General features: G+C 41.1%; 1 protein-coding gene across 2 annotated transcripts in view; it reads left to right on the top strand.

Annotated features, from left to right (window-relative positions):
• Window positions 1–18,695, top strand: part of GPC3 (glypican 3) — a 371,189-nt gene that overhangs the window by 15,886 nt on the left and 336,608 nt on the right. For both annotated transcript variants that reach the window (XM_015249283.3, XM_006215969.2), the window contains one exon: window positions 15,186–15,347. In XM_015249283.3, coding sequence (XP_015104769.1) covers window positions 15,186–15,347 — 162 coding nt within the window. The remainder of the gene's footprint in view (window positions 1–15,185; window positions 15,348–18,695) is intronic.

Raw genomic sequence — 18,695 nt, 5'->3', positions numbered from 1 at the left:
AAAATCCTATTTACATAAACAGGCATTGTTGTGGCTTAGGGAAGAATGTGGGGTCCCATTCTTTACTCCTTGTATATCTTTGCTAAGGCTTGTCTAAATAGAAGTAATGACGCTTTAGTCTGAGCAGCTTTTCTCATTTAGGTAAGCAGAGTGGTTTGAAATTTCAGTTTACTAGATAATTGAGTTTCTTCTTCTTAATTATTTCAGGCATGCAGGTTGCTCTCTTGATAGTAAAGACCCTCAAAATCTAGTAATCTCCTCAGGCATCCGTTTGGTAATAAAATCCTGTGCATTTTCAGGGGTTAATTTTCATGACAATTGTGCGTCCCCTCCCCACCCCAATCCTTGAAGAAATTCTGCCATCTTTTAGGGCTTTGGTCTTCTCACATTTGCAAAAGCACACTTTAAAAATATATAAGGATGTTGTTGGAATGACTGGATCTAGAGGAAATTTAAATGTATTCAGATTCATGCTCATTACACAACTTTCATTTAGGGTTTTTAATAGCCTTGTCATATTTCTCAGAAAATCATCTTCCTGACTTTGCCAGACTTGGTTTTCTGCCCTGAATGAAAAACTGAAGATCAGCAAAAGCAGAGCCTAACTATCCCCTATTCTATCCTTTTTCTCAAAAAAATTTAAAAAAAAAAAGAAAAAGAAAAGAAAAATTCTCAGAGGTCATCTGGTGCAGAGTGAGAGAGTGAGGTGGGAAAAACCCTAAAAAAAAAAGCTCAGGCCGCCTTCACATCTGCTAGTCATTCCCACTGGTGTGACTTCAATTCAGCAAGTTTTTATTGAGCACCTGTGGTGGGGGCAGTGCTAATAATCGTTAACATTTATTGAGCCAGGCGCTGTGCTAAGCCCTTTATGGGCAACATCCCATTTAATCCTCACAATAGAACTACCAGGTGGGTATTATTATTTCCCCCATTTTACAGATGAAGAAACTGAGGCTTTACAGAGGTTAAGTGACTTGTCTGCGGTCAAAGAGCTACAAAATGAATTAAACTCACTTAGTCTGGTTTAAGAGCCGTGTTCCTACTCGCTGCTCTTGTGGTGGGCTCGGCGTTGCTGAGAATTACTTCTGCAACCAGTTTTGAGAACCCAGTATACGTGAGATGCTGGGGATTCAAAGTCAAATACCCCACTCTCTCTGCTCTTGATGGGGGAGGCGGAGAGATGAGGACTGTGCATGGAGGGGTCTCTATCTGTTGAGGGGAAGGAGGAGGGCATGGGAAGAGCTTGAACCTGTGGGAACGTGGCCCAGCAGCCTGGGGTCATGGGCATTTGATTTTCCTGTTCAGTGAAGGATATCATCTCTGAGTTGAGCTGCCTCAGTGATTGCATCAAGCTGTTTCCATCACTGCCCAAGCTGACTGGAACATCAGCTACCTCGAACCCCACACTCCTTAGATATGCATGGTCGGCACGGTTTGGGAGAACTGGCTCCATAGGTCGCATGTCACCATTTCTACTTTATTTCAGTTCATCCTTGGAAAAAAAAGTAAAAAGTAAATGAGGCAGATATTCCTGAACCAAACTGCTGTGGTCTCAAGAGCTCAAGGCTTTCTGAAGGCAGGTCATATAAGACTAGCAGCCCACGGGAGACCCTGGATCCAGGCTTGGTTCGTGCAGCTTGATCTGGAGCCCTCCTGGCGCTGCCTCGTAGAGCCCACACTGGGCTCTGGAGAGCTCTGTATCTGAATCACCCCCAGCTTGACAGGGGAATGAAGTTACTATTAGCAATTTCTGAGTTTTTCAGTGAAATCATGGGAATGGAAGGCAAATCCCCAAATCACCTGTTTGGGTAATTTATTTTTGTTTTTCATAGCTCCCGAAGAAAGCAAGGAGGAAAAAAAGTCACTACTGAGCATCACTGAAAACTCTTTTATGTATTGCATGAATAACTTAAAATTTCTTCAATTTGGGGGAGCATTTGGTTCAGGGTAAAGTGGACTCACCAATGTGTGTGTGTGTGTGTGTGTGTGTGTGTGTGTGTGTGTGTGTGTGTGTGTGTGTGTGTTTGAAAGTCCTTGTGTCTCCAAGGTTCTCAGAGTTGCTTTGCAATGGTTTGCCTGCCAAGTCACCTCCCATGCACTTTCTCCTTCATTAAATCTCTTTCACAGAAGGGGTTGCCACCAAGTCTAGACTTCAGTAACATGCAGGAGGAAGGCCAATTAGTGAGGATTTTGATTCATATTACATGAGAGTGGGAGGAGGAGGAAAAATCTGTCCTTCCCAGTCCTTCAGACACTCAAGTTCTAACACAACAGTATGGTGAAGATGTATAAAATTACTGGAGCATTTACACAGCTATTCCCCAAGATGGCATAAATGCCACAGCACTGGAGCATGTCAGTGTAGACACTCTGAAGGATAGGAAAAAGCAAAAGATCAATAACGTTGCTTCTCACTCGGGGATCAAGAGTGAGTGTTTGATTTTTCTTTTGGTTGCATTTTGCTCAGGTGCAGTGTTTATGTTGTACTAACAAGGCAACCGACTCCCTTTTCCACAGGTTCCTATCATAGGGAAAGGGGAAAGATAAAATAGAGGGCACAGATTATTTACAGTGGCTGAGAAAGTAATTACAAGGTGCAATGGCTTGAAACTGAAATTTAGGTTAGCCATTAGAGCTGGGAGAAGCATCTTAACAGTAAGGGCAATTGGGCATCGGAAAGATTTGCCTGGGAGCTGGTTAAACAGCATCTCCAGAAGTGCTGAAGACTAGGGCAGATGTCATGTGAAGAAACTCCTACCAAATTCAGGGTTGGGCTGGAGACCCAGACTGATAAGCATCTTACATTGTTGCCCAGCTCTCTTTGTGATTATTAATTGCTAGTAGCTTGAAACATTTTTTTTCGTGTATACAAAGTATACCTAATTTGTTAGGCATAGGAAAACAAACGCATTGAGCAGTGAGAATGAGACATTTGGATTAGTCTGAGCACCCTCCTGCAGACTTTCTGGAATATGAGCCAAGGACTGAGGCAGTATTATCCTTTTTCGCTTCTGCAAAGCTTCTTCTGTCTTCTAGTATGGGATTATTGCTGTTAAAGTAACATTTGGGCTTTGTCAATACGACTTTCTCAGGGCTGAGCATAGATACAATTTGGCTCTGGTCCCTTTAATCTTTTTAAATCCCTTTGACATTGCTCCTTGTCCCTATCCTGGTGTTCTGGATTAATTCTTGAACCCCTACCTCCTCTTTCCTGGGCTGGAGGAAGATCCCAAGGAAACTCTTTAACCTTGAGATACGAGAGAATTACTCAAGGAATGTTGCACTTTAACATAACACCTGATGAAATTGCTCAACCAAAGTGGTAACTCACCCGTGATGAAACGTTTAGACATTACTAGGTGAGGGCGAGAGGGTGTGCTAGTTTCCTAGGGCTGCCGTAACAAATTAGCTCAAATTTGGTGGCCTAAAACAACTGAATTTATTATCTCACTGTTCTGAAAGGCAGAAGTATAAAATCAAGGTGTCCGCAGGGCCACATTCCCTCCAAGGGCTCTAGAAGAGAATCCTTCCTTGCTTCTTCTGGCTTCTGTTGGCTCCAGGCCTTCCTTGGTTTGTGACTGTGTCATTCCAATCCTGCCTCTGTCTTCACATGGCCTTCTGTATCCTTCCTGTGTCTCTCCTCTGTGTGTGTTTCATAAGGACACCTGTCGTTCTTTTTAGGGCCCACCTGGATAATCCAGGATGACCTCATCTTGAGATCTTTAATTTAATTACATCGGCAAGACCTTTTTTTCCCCAATAAGATCACATTTCTTGGTTCCAGGTGATAGGACATGGACATAATCTTTTTGGGGGGGCACCATTCAATCCACTCCAGAAGAGAACTTTCTGAGCCTCATAAATCAAACCAATTTACCAGAGTTCTTTACTCTGAGGGGAACTTATTCTAGGGAAGCTTAAAGTCAGTTGTAAAATTTCAGTGTGTTTCCTGAGTGGGATGTGGTTGGCAACTGCTGTTAACCCACTTTCCGCATGGTTACATCAAGGACCTGGGGAGTGAAATGACTTACCCAAGTCACTCTGGATCAGAAGAGTTCTGAAACAGAATAGGCTATTGTATTATTCAACATGGACTTTGTGTCTTAACTCATGGCTCCTATTGGATCTTTTTTCTTAAAAAACATTTTTTTTTCCTAAATACTTTAGCCATGGGAAGGCAATTGTTGCTTATTAGCCACCTAAAAAAATCTTTTCCCAGGATCTGTAGCATCAAGGTGATGGTGTGCTTTCAGTCTACTGTAGCTGTCCACCTAGTCTTCGTGATTTGCTGAAACATGAACTGCAGGGAGTTTTAGAAGCCAGAGACATGTAAGCAGAAGACTGCCTTTTTACGCTCAGGTATACTGAGTTTTAGGTACAACTTGCATGCAGAATGGTTGTGACAGATGAGACGTTCTCTGAAGGAATGCTTATGACGAAAAGACCCGTTGTAACATTTATGGAAGTGACAACCTTGGGAGTTAGGGTACGGTCTTCATGGAAACGCAGAGAGAAAGGAACCTTGGGGGTCACCAGTTCCAGCCTCCTGCCTAGTGCAGGAGTCCCTTTTGTGGTCAGCTCTGATATTGCTACCCAAGTTATGCTTGGATGCTTCAAGACATAGGGAGCTTACTATAGTATAGGAAGCAGGGTCTCATTGTTGAGAATTTGTGCATCCATTCAACAGGCATTTACTGATTGTCTGGTGTATACCTGGCACTATATCATGTCAGGGAATACAAAGATGGCCAAGATGTAGTTCCTGTGCAGAAACTTACAACTTAGTGGTAGGTATAAGAAAAGTATACCTACAGGTTTAAAACGGAGATTGCAAAATGCAGTATTAGAGGTCCAAAGTGTACTGGAAATTCTGAGAGTTGACAGCTCATGGGGCTTATTTGGTGGAGAGGGTAGCCGGGGGAGGGAGACAAACAATTATGAAAGAGACATTTGACAGAGACCTTATGGATGAGAAGGTTTTAATAGCTGAAGCTAGGGGAGGAGCACTCCAGGGACAGAAATAACATGAACAAAATAGGGAAGCAGGAAATAAAGGCATGTGTTAGGGAAGCATTAAATAGGCATTGAATTCTCCCAACCACCTTGAGAGGTAGGTGTTATTGTTCCCATTTTATAGATAAGGAAGGCAAGGCCCAGAGATTAACTGGCCTAATATCAGACAGCTATTAGGTGGCAGAGTTGGGGTTCACACCCAGGTATGTCTAATTCCAAAGTCCTTCCCTTTGCTTGCTGCATGCCATCCATCAGGAAACTATCTGACAGTAGCTGGCCTCTGGAGACAAAGGGGTATGTAAAAGGGAGTGTGCTTATTGTCTGGGCTGAAGCACTATACGGGCTGGGTTGTTGGTCTTTGCCTTGGCCCATGTCCATGTTCACGTATAGCTATTGTCAAGTGCTGTTAACAAAGCCTTCTTAGGAGGGCAGAAGGAAGCCCTTTGCTTCTTTTGTCTCCTTCCAATGCCCAGACTAGGAAGGGCTCAGTGACTATCGATTGACCTATAGTTGGGAAACTTAGACTCTCAGACCTAAAATTATCCACAGGCTCATCTAGTCAGGCCTAGATTTGAAAAGGTATTTGGTTGAGTCACACAGCTAATTTGGTAGCAGAGGAGATAATAACACTTTAGTCTTGGTAGGGAAGGGCTCTTTCCCCCAGATGTGATTTTGTACACAGGGGAGATGGCCTAGCGCTTAGATTGAGCCTGATGTGTTGAAATTCTCAGCTCTGCTTTAGGTCTGCGTATTTGAAAATTGTACATGAAAAATAAAGGTTATAGATCTCCTAAAAGATGGTATCTCGGCTACTTATCTGAGTAGAATAACAATTAGTGCAAAAGTGACTAGAGGAGACAGGAAAACTGCCTTGGTTTAGTCCCTCTGGCAGAATTCTCAAAGGGTCTTTAGCCCAGCTGGCATATTCTCCAATCTGATTTTGTTTTTATTAGGGCTTCCCCCCATCTAAATAAAGTGGGTGTGTGTGAGGGGTGGCTGGTGGGTGGGCAGAGAAAAGAAGAGGAGAAAGAGAGAGACCTTCATCTTGGGCTCAGGACTCCTTCATTTCCCCTGCAGTTCTGCTTCTTCTAAGTATTGCTCTAGTAGCATCAACTAATCTGACCTAGTTCCTTTAAAACTGAACTCTCTTGAAGTTCTGGCATTGGTTCCGAGTCAAAGGGGAGGGCATCAAGCCCAGACCTCAGTGGGCCCCTTGAGATACAAAGATGAGTCAGTCAAGGGTCTTTCCCTCAAGGAACTTAAATCTCGTGAAGATAAGGAATGCAAATATAACTATTGATGCAAGACAGTGTGAGAGGTGTCTTTGTGAAGGATTCAGAGTGCTATGGGAATTCAAAGGACAGAAAGCTTGCGCAGTATATCTCCGCTCCCACGAATACTCTCTCCTGTGAGAATCCAGTCCAAAGATAACTAAGGGTCAATTATACCTCAGTAAAGCTGAAAAAAAATTTTTAAAGACAACAAACAAACAAAAAACTAGCCAAAGATAACGAAGAATCTTCTTGTGGCAGGGCTGATGGAGCCTGTCCTCATCTGGCTCTAGCCACTCCCTACCAGCTCACTTGTTCTCTAGCCTTCCCAGGTTCCTTGGCAGTGCCTGAACATACCACCCACTTTCTCACCCCTGTGCCCTGGCTCCGCTTTTAAGAAGGAGAAAGATGTGACCAGATATGTACTTTCGCAATATCTCTCTGGGGCTTGGGTGGAGGATAGGGTAGAGGTGGGAAGGACAGTTTAGAGGCTGCAGTAGTCCAAGGGAAAAGAGGTGAGGTGATGAGGCAAAGATGGAAACGAGGGGAAAGATGAGGGGCATTTAAAAAGCGGAACTAGTGGGACTTAGTGACATTTAACTATAGGGGATGAGGGCAAATGAGGTGTCCAGAATGACCTAGAGGTTTCTAGTTTGGGAGTCCATTTCCTGGACCTATCTGTGAACTCCAGGGCAAGGACTGCATCCTGTTCATTGTTGTATTACTTAGGTTGGGCAGAGCCCCTGGCACAAAGTAGGCATTCAGTAAATGTTGGATGAATGAATCGTTCACCATGTTGGCAAGCTGAATGTAATCAGTGAATTTATATTCCCAGAGCACATGTTGACTGCTGATTGGGAATGTGGTCCAGGAAGAACCTCTTTGTGGGAGAGTATAGCAATCTAGGGATTCAACCTTTACTGGGCATGAAATGATATGCAGTTAATTGACAGTTGGCAGTAGAGATAAAGGTAATTCACTCTAGTTCTCAGGCTTAGAGAATGGCTTATCTCCAGGGTTGCTTTAAACTCCCAGTACTCCAGTGTGGGAGCGACATTTTGGCCTGCCTTTTACAGAGGCAGAGTCTGTGGCGGCCCTAGGTATGATGTTTGATTTAAAGTCTGAGCTTGTGATACCCAGGTGTGCCCTCTGCAAGGTCACGTTCTTTCAGGCTAAATAACAGAAGGGTAACCTTCATCTGGGTTCCCTAAGATGATTTCTTCCACGAGCAATCATCACTTTTCCCATTGGTTTCAAATGCAGCCATTTCTTTCATCTGTATTCCTATCTTGATTAGTAAGAAATTAATGAGCGTGTAAGATTTGATTTAGATAATGATTAATTAGGGGAAAAAGCACCATTCTAATAGCAAGTCAAGTCACTATTATGTGCTAAGGAAATTAGTTAATATTTTTGGATGGCAAATTGACTTGTCCTCTGTTAAAAAAAATCTTTTAAAAATGCTTGGTATGTTTTTTTTTGGTTCATTAGTAGAGCAACGTGCACTTAAATCCTTTGGATAATTTTATAGGCATCTATTATTTTCCCTACAAGTCATGAAGCAACCACTTTCGGGTATCATTCATTCCTTTGCTTAGTATTACATTAATGATAATATTACATTATTATTTTTACCATAGCATACCTTTGTTAGCAAAAAAAAAATAATAATCTGCCATTCATAAAGCAGACCTTGGCAATGAAATGTGTCAAATCATCATATATATATATATAATATATATATGGAAAAGATTTCAATTTTCATTGTTACTGAGCCCTGACGATCCATTCTCTTTCTCTTCTGTTGCTGTTTGAATGTTTTATCTGCCTTTAGAAAAGTGTAAGGATCAAGGTCTACATGAATATTTCCTCTGTTCTTTAATGTGTTTTTAATGTGATTTTGACAATTTATAGTCATTAGCTAAAATTGCACTCTAGTAAAATAAGCAACATATAGAATATAATAAAGATAATTAGAGAATCAGAGGGCTGGGAATGACCTTGAGGGGTTATTTAGCCCATTTCCCAATTTCAAGCTGTAAGACTAATCTTCTTAAACAGTGCTCTTTATCGTTTTATGCCTCTGCTTGAGAACCAGCAGTGGTCCTTTATTGCCCATGGGGTCAAGCCCACAGTCTTCTGTCTGCACTCAAGGCCCTTCAAACTCTGACCCATTTTGCCTGATAAGCTAGCCGTGCCCCAGATTCCAGCTGTCCCCAGGCAGGTTGGTATTGCCCCACTCTTCCAGTGGTGCCAAACACATTTCACCCATTGGCCTTCTCATCTCTTACTCAAGCCCCACCTCCTTCCAGAAGCCTTCTTTGACTCCCAGAGTCTCTGGTGAGCACTCACTTATCTAACAAATGTTGTCTACACTACATATTTTTAAAATCAACTTTATTGAGATATAATTAGCAAATAATAAAGTGCACTCATTTTGAATGAAGAATTTCCTGAGTTTTGACAAATTTATATACCCATGTAACTACTACCCCAATTAGAATATAGACAATATCCATCACCTCAGAAAATAGACTGCTTATTTTGTCACCTAACCATATATCAACTTTTACTATTCTCTAGCTGTTTTTGTGTGTGAAAATCTTATCTTAGTGCAAATTTATTTTTTGTTTATTTTAATTTGACTCAACATGTATTGAATATTTACCTTGTACCAACTAGGCTAAAAGCTTGATGTGCATAATCTCACTCAGTCCTTGTAATAACTCTGCAAGGTAAGTGGTCTTGATAATAAGGACAAAAAGGCATGTAGAGGGTAAATAACCTACCCTTGCTTGCACAGCTCGCAAGTGGTGGGTCTAGAATGAAATTATAAGCTACTCGACAAGAAGGGCCATAAGTGCTTTTGCTCTTTCCTGCCCACGAATGCCTACCATGATGCTGACCTCCTGGCCATGAATGCTTATCGACTTGGAATAAAATCCCATAACATCGACACATTTAAACAGCCTCACACAAATTGTTCACTTTCCTCTTCCAATTAGAAACAGGGCTCGGGCCTGGGATAGGGTCTCCAAGTCAGTGTGCTGTGCCTATGACTGCATGGCCAAGTGGAACTGAAGTCCCAGTCCTGGCAGAGGTGGCTAAGGGAAACCAGAAGCAGTCTAAAATGTCAAATCCTTTAGTGGAGCCAAAAAAGAGGAAGAACGAAGCCCAAAGTAAAGAGTCTCTGATAGAAGTCATGAAGGCAAGGCCACAGGTAGCCATGCCTGAGAGATGCCCTTACACAAGAGTACACATCAGGAGGGGAGCCCTCTGTGGACCCCTTGTGGTTTGGCCTCTGGAAGGGGAGGCAACTGGTAAGGGTCCCCAGCTTGGAGACACATGGGAATAATCCCCCAGAGAAAAGCTTCCATAACTCAAAAATCCCTTTTCAGTTGCAGAACCCAGAACTGGACCCAATGTGCAAGCAAGACATTGTCTCAAAATAACTAGAAATAAATTACTTCATGGTTCCTTCAAGAGACACATCTAATTGTGAATCTTCAAAATGTTTGGAAATTGATTTTTGTGGTATTTTAAGGTATTTTTCCAAGATCAAAGTTAAGCATACAGATGTAACATTTTCAGGGTCTTCTGTCTCCACTTCCTCTTTTTTAGATCAGACAGAAAGTTCTTTACTAGTGTTCTCAGTCTGCAGCCCTCATTAATTCAGCACTATATGCATAGGGCTTACTGAGAAAGATGGGGCATCCCAAAGGAGATGGGAGTCATTCTCTGCTCTTCAGGAACTAAAAATCTAGGAGAAGAGATTATAATATGAAGGTACTTTTTAATCCTCCAAAATAAATGGAAACGAGCAGCCCTGTAATGACTTCAGTTAATTTTTTTTTCTTAGCATCAAGGAATGCAAGTTATTAAGTCTGAAAGAGTTGAACGTTTCTGACTCATTTGAATAGCCAGTTGCTAAGTCTTCTCCTTATCTCCAGCCCAGGCTATACTGCTTGTTTCTGTTCCCATTTCCCAGCTGAATTCCATTTTTACAAAAAAAAAATGTGAACACCTCATTGACGAGTGTGGTCCACGATTACTTTTCTGTCCCATCTAATAAAGGAGCTATTTTCCCTTGACCTTCTTTTGTTCCTGACATGCTTAAAGAATGCTTTGCTATTTACTATGTCTTTTGTAGGTTGCATCTTATTTCTTGAATTGGCCTTTCTGCTTTTATTCACACAAGTATGTGCCAGTTCTCAGTACCTCCTTAGTCATTTGCCCTGGGTTTTACTTTTTATTCATCCCACTTGGGATTTGGTTCCCAGAGTAATTTCTTTGTTTTGTTGATGAGGATTCCCCTCTAAATTCTTTCTCTGTTTCTTTCTGTTTTGTGTGCTCGTTTTGTTTTGTTTCTTTCATGTGCATGTTCATGCATTGAAATGGTTATATTTCATTGTTGTCATTTCATTTAGGCATGTCTAGCTCTCCTGGCCCACTTTTGTTCCTTTTGCTATCACGTCCTGGGGCTTATTTTCAGCTGGCCTGTGAGTTATATGAAATTTACTTAAAACAAAATATTTTTTCCTTTGGCAAGTATTTCTCTCTTTCCTGGTTTAGAAATCCTGAGTTCTTATCAGCCTATAGATGTTTTATTTCTTCAAATCTATAGCTAACTCTTAGCCCCCAGATCAATTGTACTGGTTTATTGATTAACCAGGCAGTGATAAGTGGGAGGGAGGATGAATATTGCTATATATACATTTCTTATATTTGGATATAACATGTAGCTTTCTTCATGACATCTGACATGTTTTCCCATAAGTTCTCATCTGAGGCTTTAGTCCTCTCAAGATTTTGGCTAAACAAATTCTTGAGGTAGGGGCAATTTATACAATGATGAGACTTGACCAACTCAGGGAAGGGGGTACCCCTATGCATGCTCTAAGTTACTTTGTGAACTGTCATATTAAGGCAAAACAAACTGGTGTCATGGTAATTTAAAAAGTTGTTTCTGGACTTCTGTTGGTATACTGAGTGGCAGCTTGTTACCTTCTAAGACGTAAGCTACTCATAGCACTTCACAGAGAAAGGATCTGAGCCCTATTATTTTATAACTCCCACTAGCTAGAGCTGGTAGGAGTAAGAACAGTGCTAACAGCCACCCTGTCAAATAAACCCTACCAGTCTTGAAAACTGGAAATCATCACCACTGGAAATTTAGAAACACAGAGAATTTTATCTGTAACATTCCATTTTGTGAACGTATGCAAATACAGCTATTTTAAACACACACTACTTAGGCATCAGTTTACCAAGAAAATAAATAAAACCTTGCTAAATGGACAGGAACTTGGTATATGGAGAGTACCTGCTATATTGGATTTTTCGTATCTATACATGTGTCCCAACCAACCTTGTTTAAGTCTAGATTAGCCACTTATCCCCAAGGGAACTCTGTATCAGTCTCTACTTCTAGGGTAGCATTACATTTGTAACTTCATGTAGAAAGAACACAGTGAGCTAGAACTAGCTCTGCTTTCCTCTTTTTCTAAAGATAATCATAAAGCCTTTAAGCTTACACCATATTTAAAATTGGTTTAAGGCTTGTATATGAGATTGACATTTATAGGAGATAAATCTGAACTCTGTGTCTCCAGACCCCAAATTGTATTTTGACACATTAAATATCACCTTTCCATCCAGTACTATAAATTGCAGTGCTGGATTAGGTTTGGTGATATGTATTATCTGTGCTCTCCTTTACTACCTCTGTGAGCAGCTCCCCTGAGGAGGGGAGAGGAGAGGCTGGAGTCAATACTGTGGACTCCAACAGTGATGTCACGTGAGGTAAGACTTGACAAATTTCATCCCTCATTTAAGAAAACTTGGACACATACATTAAAGCCACGTGTAACCAGAATTCCTAGAGAAATAAGACGTTGTAATAAAAAGAAATTTTCTGGTAACTTAGGACTAACTAGTGCCCCATCCTTAAAAAAAAAAAAAAAGAAAAACCTCAGTCATTGAAAGTGGCTGTCTAAAATGTCTGAATAAACTTTCTAGCCTCACTTCAGTAAGATTTGATGTTTATCATGAAATCTTACTTTGCCAAGGACTTTATGGGACTTTGGGAGAGTCCCTGCTACATGCCATGGACATGTTTTGTCATCCTAGCTAACAATGAAGCTTTATTGCACTCGTTTATATGCACCAGGTATTCATCTCTATTAACCCCTTTAGACAGTAAGCTCCTTGGGCTAAAAACCACATCTCTCTTGTTCAAAGCTGTATCTCCACCATGTAGCACAGTGCTCCGCACATAGAAGATATGTTAAACTGGGTCCTCTGAGAAGCAGATGCCAATATGGCACTAGATGTGCAAGAAATATATTGGGGAAAACATTTGGGAAGGAAATGATTGGGGAGCTGAAGGATCCTGGAAGAGCCATGCCACTATGGTGCAGGGCTGACCCATGTGGAGGAGAGAGGGAAAGAAGGAAGGTTGAGTAGGAAGAATTTAGACTGCAGTGTAGTTTTAAGAAAGTTTTGTCAAGGTCAATGGGAAGTCCTCAAGCCAAAAATCCCTGTCAACAAAGTCCTGTGTTTCCCAGGACTTAGCATCTTTGCCGCACTCAGTCATTGGCTGGGAGCAGCCCCTGGGGACTGTGGCCTGGGCACGGCATGGTGGCGAATTCAGAGCGCAGCAGCTGGGACCGTTAGTCAGTTACAGCCTCCGCAGTGGGAGGTCAGAGATGCACGTTTTCATGGCCACCACAGAAGGAGCTCAACAAATGCTTATTGAAGGGAAAGTTTGAGTGAAACAGGAGTTGCAGAAGAGGAAGAAGACTGTACTTAAGTAGTCATTGAGCCTTAATATGTGCTAGTATTGGTGGAGGATGTAAAATCATGCGACTTTCCCTTGTTTCTCTCATCTCTCCTCAAGTGTCACCTCATAAAAGAAGCCATCCCTGATGACCCATTATAAGTAGAATCGTCCGGGCAACCATCACATTTCCTATCTCCCTTACTTTGTTTTCTGAAACCTTAAAAAAGTGACAGCTTTATTGAGGTATAATTGATATACCATAAACTACACATATTTTAAAGGTACAAACTGAAAATTTTATTATATGTTTACAGCCATGAGACAATCACTGCACTCAAAATAATGAACATGTCTATCCCCCCCCCCAATTTCCTCACTCTCACAGCCTCACTGCCCTCCATCTCCCCCAACAACCACTAGACTGGTTTCTGTCAGTATAGATTCATTTTCACTTTCTAGATGGAACCATACAGTATGTAATTTTAAAAATTTGGGTTCTTTCACTTAGCATAATATTTTTGGGGTTCATCCATGTGGTGGCATGTATCAATAATTTATTTCTTTTTATGGTTGAGTCGTATTTCATTGCATGTATATACCACAGGTTGTTTTCCCCTCCTTACTTACTTTTATTTTGTCTGTAGGACATCACTACTTGACTATATATATATGTAGTTCATTGTTTCCCAGAATATAAGCTCCATGAGAGCAGGGACTTTATATACTGCTATATCCACAGAGCTTGGCATGTGGTGGGTACCCAATGAAATATTTGTTGAATAACTCTCCCATGGCTTCAATTTTCATTCATATGCTGATGCACTTCCATGGACGAAGAGGTGTGTTGAGTCACCAGTGAAGAGCTGAAAAGAACAAAGTTTTCTATCATTGGGAAACTTGGTAAATGATACTCGTTAACTGAGATACAGAACACAGGAGACAGAACCTTGTGTGTGTGTATGGGATATATTGAGTTCAGTTTGGGATCTGCTGAATTCGAGATTTATATAGAGTCGTTGAAAATGTGCAATTTGGGAGCTCAGGAGAGAAGTGAGGGCAGGATTAGAGAGTTCAGCAATCACATGGGTTTAGACAAGACCATTGAGGGTAGGAGGAGATGTGGAATGAGAAAGAGGGTCAACAACATTTCTGTGATAGGGAGAAGAAGAGAAAGCAAGGAAAGACAGGTAAGAATGGGCCCCTGCTGTAGGTGGAGAATGCTAGGGTGTATGGGGCGTGGATGGGGTGGGTAGGTTTGCTGAAACAGGAGAGGAGAGTGTTTTAAGAAGGAGGGATTGGTCAACTGTGAGGGATGCAAAAGGTCACACTGGATGAGGACTAAGAAGAGGTTCTGATTCTCTAATTGAGAAGATTATTCATTTGGCAAATCTTTATGGAGATATAAAAATAAAGCATTCTGCATTGTAAGAGAGGTAGTGACGAGGTAGCTCAGGAATTCAGAGGAACAAGAGGTCGGCATTTGTGATAGAGCTAGAATTGTTGGAGTTGGAAGAGATTTTGGTGATTGTGTGAATGTTAATATTATCCTCTGGATGTTTCCTTCATGAATCTTGCCCCAGACCGTTAGTTAAAGCAACAGCAACAACAACAACAACAACAACAACAACAACAATGAAATTTGATGTGATACTGATGCTTTGATCTTTTTTCCCCAAAAGCCACATTGGGTTGGCCAGACATACATTTCATTAGGAAATCATAACTGGAAGTTTGAAAATTGCTTCTTGGTTATGTTCTCATTCATAAATTATGATCAAGAAAAAGAAGTTGTAGGAGTGAAGATTGATCTTTTAACAGACAAATTAAATATTGGTGTTCAATGACGTACACTTTGTGCTATAAATTAGTTTATGCAGAATTTATGAGTCAAACCTAGGCAATTAATTCTTATGGTTATTCAAAAAGAATCAGTCATAAGGATAATTGGGAGAGAGCAGGGATTAGCGAAGATAAACACTAATTTTGAATAATCAAGATTGTATTGTATTTTAAAAGAAATGCATTGTTTTGCCTTGTTTGCCACTTTTATGTGGGTGTGGGTGTGTGGGTGTGTGGGTGACATTCTGCTTACTGAAACATGAAAAACTTGTTTGTTTCAGGATCAGATTTGCAAGTATGTCTCCCGAAAGGCCCAACGTGCTGCTCACGAAAGATGGAAGAAAAATATCAACTAACAGCACGATTGAACATGGAACAACTGCTTCAGTCTGCGAGTATGGAGCTCAAGTTCTTAATTATTCAGAATGCTGCGGTTTTCCAAGGTGAGTTCTAGGGATCATTTGAGATGTGCTGCTCAGTGGCATTATTTGGGCACTGGGCTTTCAAGTGCTAAGTATAATTTATAAATCACCATTCCAGCATTAATGCTTGATATAAAAACCTCCCAGAGAGAGATTCTGGTTAAGGAAAAACACAGTTTTTAGAGAAGCCCCATTTCAATCTTTGGAAAGGTGGGTATTGTCAAAAATCATTGCCCAAGGACATTATGCCTACCCGTATGTAAAGGTTGTAAGTCTTTGGCAGAAAGACTAAATGGTGCTTCTTCTCTACTAGGGCATGACTTGTTTAAAAAACAAAAAAAGTTTAATGAAATACCAGTTTTCTCCAGGAGGAGTTGGACATTTGTGGAACATGCACGAACTCTTTCCGACCACTGGGACCATTTCCGTTTAAGAGGGAGAAAGTGGCTTGATGGCCCTACATTTTCTCATTTGTGTGAGTGGTTATCGTTTCTTTCTTTGTGAGTCTCAGTTCTAACTACATCTGTGTGTGACTATCAAAGAAGCTGCTGTGGCGTTGCCAGAATGGGCAGGGGACATTACATTTGGCCTAACTCTTGCCTGGTCAAACTGTCATAGCAGGGTGGGGAGTATCGCGCTTGAGTCAAAGACCCCGCCAGGAGGATGGTAGTAGGGGTAACAGCAAACGCTTACAAAGCACTATGTGCTAGGTTAGGCTCGCCTTTAAGTGTTTGACATATATTAATTCATTTAATCATCACAACAAATCCTATGAAGTAAGTAGTAGTACTAGTTTCCCCATTTTATGGATGAAAACTCAAGGCGGAGAATGGTTAAGTAACTTGCCCAAGGTCACACAAGTAATCAATGGAAAATGAAGGATTTGAACAGAGCCGCCCTGGCTCTCAGAGTGTGTGCTTTTAACGACCTCAGTATGCCCCTTCCTGTGAAGGAAAGTTAATGATGGATATTGTAGCTTTCTTCTGTCCTTTCTTAAGCAGATGGAATCAGCTGCCTTTTTCTTGCCCCACAAGGAGAGAATTGGGGTAAGATAGAAAAATAACACTTCTGACTACTTGACATTCTAAATCTTTAGATCGGTGGCACCTTTATAAGAATTAACCTCTTTGAATTGTAAGTTGGGCTGATTATAGCTTATTTGTGTATTATAATGAAATACTTAGAATTAGTTAAGAAAATTATTCAAATTAGCTAATAAAGCATCCATTCACAACAGTTTCTTGGGTCAAAGCCTCAGGGGATGTTGGATTGATTATATAAAGTTCAATACATAAGCCTGAAGTATTTGTTAACCTATTTATGCACTCCGACTCTTGTGAAGAGTTTGTTGAGACTAACAATTTGGCGACAGAATGAATAATTTAAGCTGATTTTAAAAATACATGTACCATTCATGTACTCCTTAGATTGGTTTTGGAGCTGATCTGCTGGCTGGAAATGGGGTGATAAGAAGAGATGGGACAGAAGAATTGGGTTGGAGCGGAGAGCTGGATCTCACTCTATGGGGTGTCAAGGTGCTTTTCTAGGGTGGAGTATTTGTGATTTGATCCATTCCTGGAATGACCGGGCCCACAGATGCTGTCTTACTCCCACTGCTTGGCTGGAACGGGTGGAGCGATCACACTGGTGTTCTAGCATGCAGAGTAGCTGACGCGTCTGTCCATCTGAGGGCCTTGGGTGTCCGCCTTCATGTCTGGCCAGTTCTGCATTTTGAATGTTGTGTTTTGTAGTTCTGGAACAGCACAAGACCAGGAGAGAAAGGAAGCTCTGACAGGATTTGGATTGGATTATCTTCCAGATATGCCTCCTTATAGAACACTTGTCATGTGAACAGACAGTGGAGAGTGGGGGTGGTACCTACTAGTTGTATCTTCTCTGTCTCTGTCTCTCTCTCTCTCTCACACACACACACAAACACACACACACACACATTGTTTCTCAAATTGTGGGGACAGGCAGAAGGACAACCCTAGGCAAGGAACAACTAGATGATGTTGGAACTAATTGCCAGTGCCTTCTACTTGTCACCACATGTACTCTTTCTTTCTCTTGTTTCATTCTCTCTTCTTATTCTTTACCTGCCTTGCTCTTAGAAAAATAAACCCCACAAGAAAAAGTAAAACATGGTCCTAGACCTCAAGGCGATTATGCCATGTTTGTAGAGACATTGCCCCTTCCTTTCTGTAACAAACATTTGGAGAGACAAGACTCAAATCAGGGACCGCTATCAGATGATGTATTATTAATTGCTAAGAGAAAGAGGGTATCCACTTTTTTTCTTATAACTACTTATTATTCCAATGAATCTAAAGTGAGGGGGCACAGTTGCTTTTCCTCTAATGTACATGCCCTCCCCCAAGTTCTACTAGGCCAAATTATTGAGAAAATTGCTCCAATATTTCACCCCTATGAAATTTTATGTGAGCTATTTTCACCACATGAAGTTGAAGAAAGCTCATCTTGATCTTGGCCTTGATCTACAATCTCTTTAGGATTCCCTCACTAGTCCACACTGGGGGTGTTTGAGCAGTGAGTGCTTTCTGCAAATATGTGCACAGTTCCACGAGAAATCCTTAACTGCCTCGATTTGAAGTTTATGTCTTCGTTTGCAGGAAGCCTTTGCCCCCATAAATGAGCCTGGGGCCCTTTGGTACAGTGGTTGCAGTGCTCTATTGCTAATGGTGTTTTGATAATGATTGAAGCATTAAGAAAAAGTTGTTCTTTATTTTCAATCTTTGCATTGCCTCGTTTCCTAAATTTAATTTACTTAGATGTGCTTAGTAAAATGGGGCGGCACAATCGCTTTTTGTTTCTGCTTAATTAATTCTTTTTGAAAAACTCCACTAAAAGTAGATTTTTTCTCTTTTTCTTCTCCCCTACCTAATAATAATGATGATGATGATCATAATAGTGACAATTTATTAAGTGCTTGCGATATGATGCTTACTTTTACATAATTATCTCATTTCATTTTCCCAGCAGCCCTATGAGGAAATGCATTGATGCCACAGCTTCTTCCAAGCCATCATGTGGCATAGTTTCCCTTGTTCTTAGCGTGCTGGAGGTAAAACACAATGAAGGAATGGTAGGATTTGTGGTCCTTGAGAAGAAAAGTGGGGTAGAATTCTGAATTTTTCATCATATCTCCACCCCCTCCACACCATCAAGTCTTGAGTTCTGTTTTCCTTATAGAATTTCACTATGATTTTCAACCTTGTACCATCAGGAAATACTTGGGGTATGTCCAGGTGTTTTCTGTTATGTTGGATGATTCCAATCTTCCCCAAGGTACCGCTGGCTTTGAGTGAGAACAGACTCTTTAGAACGCAGCAACGCTTGGCTTTTCTG

The sequence above is a fragment of the Vicugna pacos genome, chromosome X (genome assembly GCF_048564905.1).
Source record: "Vicugna pacos chromosome X, VicPac4, whole genome shotgun sequence".
In the NCBI taxonomy this organism is placed as follows: domain Eukaryota; kingdom Metazoa; phylum Chordata; class Mammalia; order Artiodactyla; family Camelidae; genus Vicugna; species Vicugna pacos.
Note: the sequence above shows the minus strand (reverse complement) of the source record. Positions and strands in the feature narration are given on the sequence as shown.